This window comes from Penaeus monodon, chromosome 34 (assembly GCF_015228065.2).
Source record: "Penaeus monodon isolate SGIC_2016 chromosome 34, NSTDA_Pmon_1, whole genome shotgun sequence".
In the NCBI taxonomy this organism is placed as follows: Eukaryota; Metazoa; Arthropoda; class Malacostraca; order Decapoda; family Penaeidae; genus Penaeus; species Penaeus monodon.
In genome coordinates this window covers 31,927,967-31,928,722 of record NC_051419.1, presented here as the reverse complement: position 1 = coordinate 31,928,722, position 756 = coordinate 31,927,967, and the positions used below count along the sequence as shown (strand labels likewise).

Sequence of the window (756 nt, the reverse complement as noted above, 5' to 3'; positions counted from 1 at the left end):
CCCCCCTCTCACAATTCCTCCCTCCTCCCCCATAACAATCCAACCACTTCAAATCCCCCTCACCCCATCCCCTACCTCCCTCAACTCAACTACCTCCTCCCCCCCCCCCCCCCCCCCCCCCGCTCCCTCTACTCAACCATCCCCTCCTCCCTTCCCCCTCCTCCCCATATCCACACTCCGCCCTCCCCCTCCCTCCCCCTTCCTCATACTCCACACTCCCCCTTACCTCCCCCCTCCCCTCCCTCAACTCCAACCACTCCCCCCTCCTCCTTTCCCCTCCCGCTCCCTCATACTCCATCCACCCCCCTCCTCCCTTCCCCCCTCCCCTCCCTCATACTCCAACCACTCCCCCCTCCTCCCCTCCCCCCTCCCGCTCCCTCATACTCCAACCACTCACCCCTCCCCCCTCCCCCTCCCTCATACTCCAACCACTCCCCCCTCCTCCCTTCCCCCTCCCCCTCCCTCATACTCCAACCACTCACCTCTCCTCCCCTCCCCCCTCCCCCTCCCTCATACTCCAACCACTCCCCCCTCCTCCCCTCCCCCTCCCCCTCCCTCATACTCCAACCACTCACCCCTCCCCCCCGCCGTCTCTCCCCCACAGATCCGGGGCCTGATCTCCAACACCAACTACACCCTGAGCATCTCGGGTGTGACGGGGGGCGGGGTCGGGCGCCCGACGAGGATCCACGTCTACATCCGCGCCATCCTCTTCACGGGCGAGGACGCGCAGTCGTCCTTCCAGCGTGAGTCGTT

The 756-nt window shown here is 66.5% G+C and overlaps 1 protein-coding gene across 1 annotated transcript in view; it reads left to right on the top strand.

Annotated features, from left to right (window-relative positions):
* Positions 1–604: 604 nt before the first annotated feature.
* Positions 605–756, top strand: part of LOC119594732 — a gene marked incomplete at both ends in the record, with an annotated part of 13,535 nt that continues 13,383 nt past the window's right edge. Inside the window, 1 exon segment of the mRNA XM_037943818.1 lies at positions 605–746. Coding sequence (XP_037799746.1) covers positions 605–746 — 142 coding nt within the window.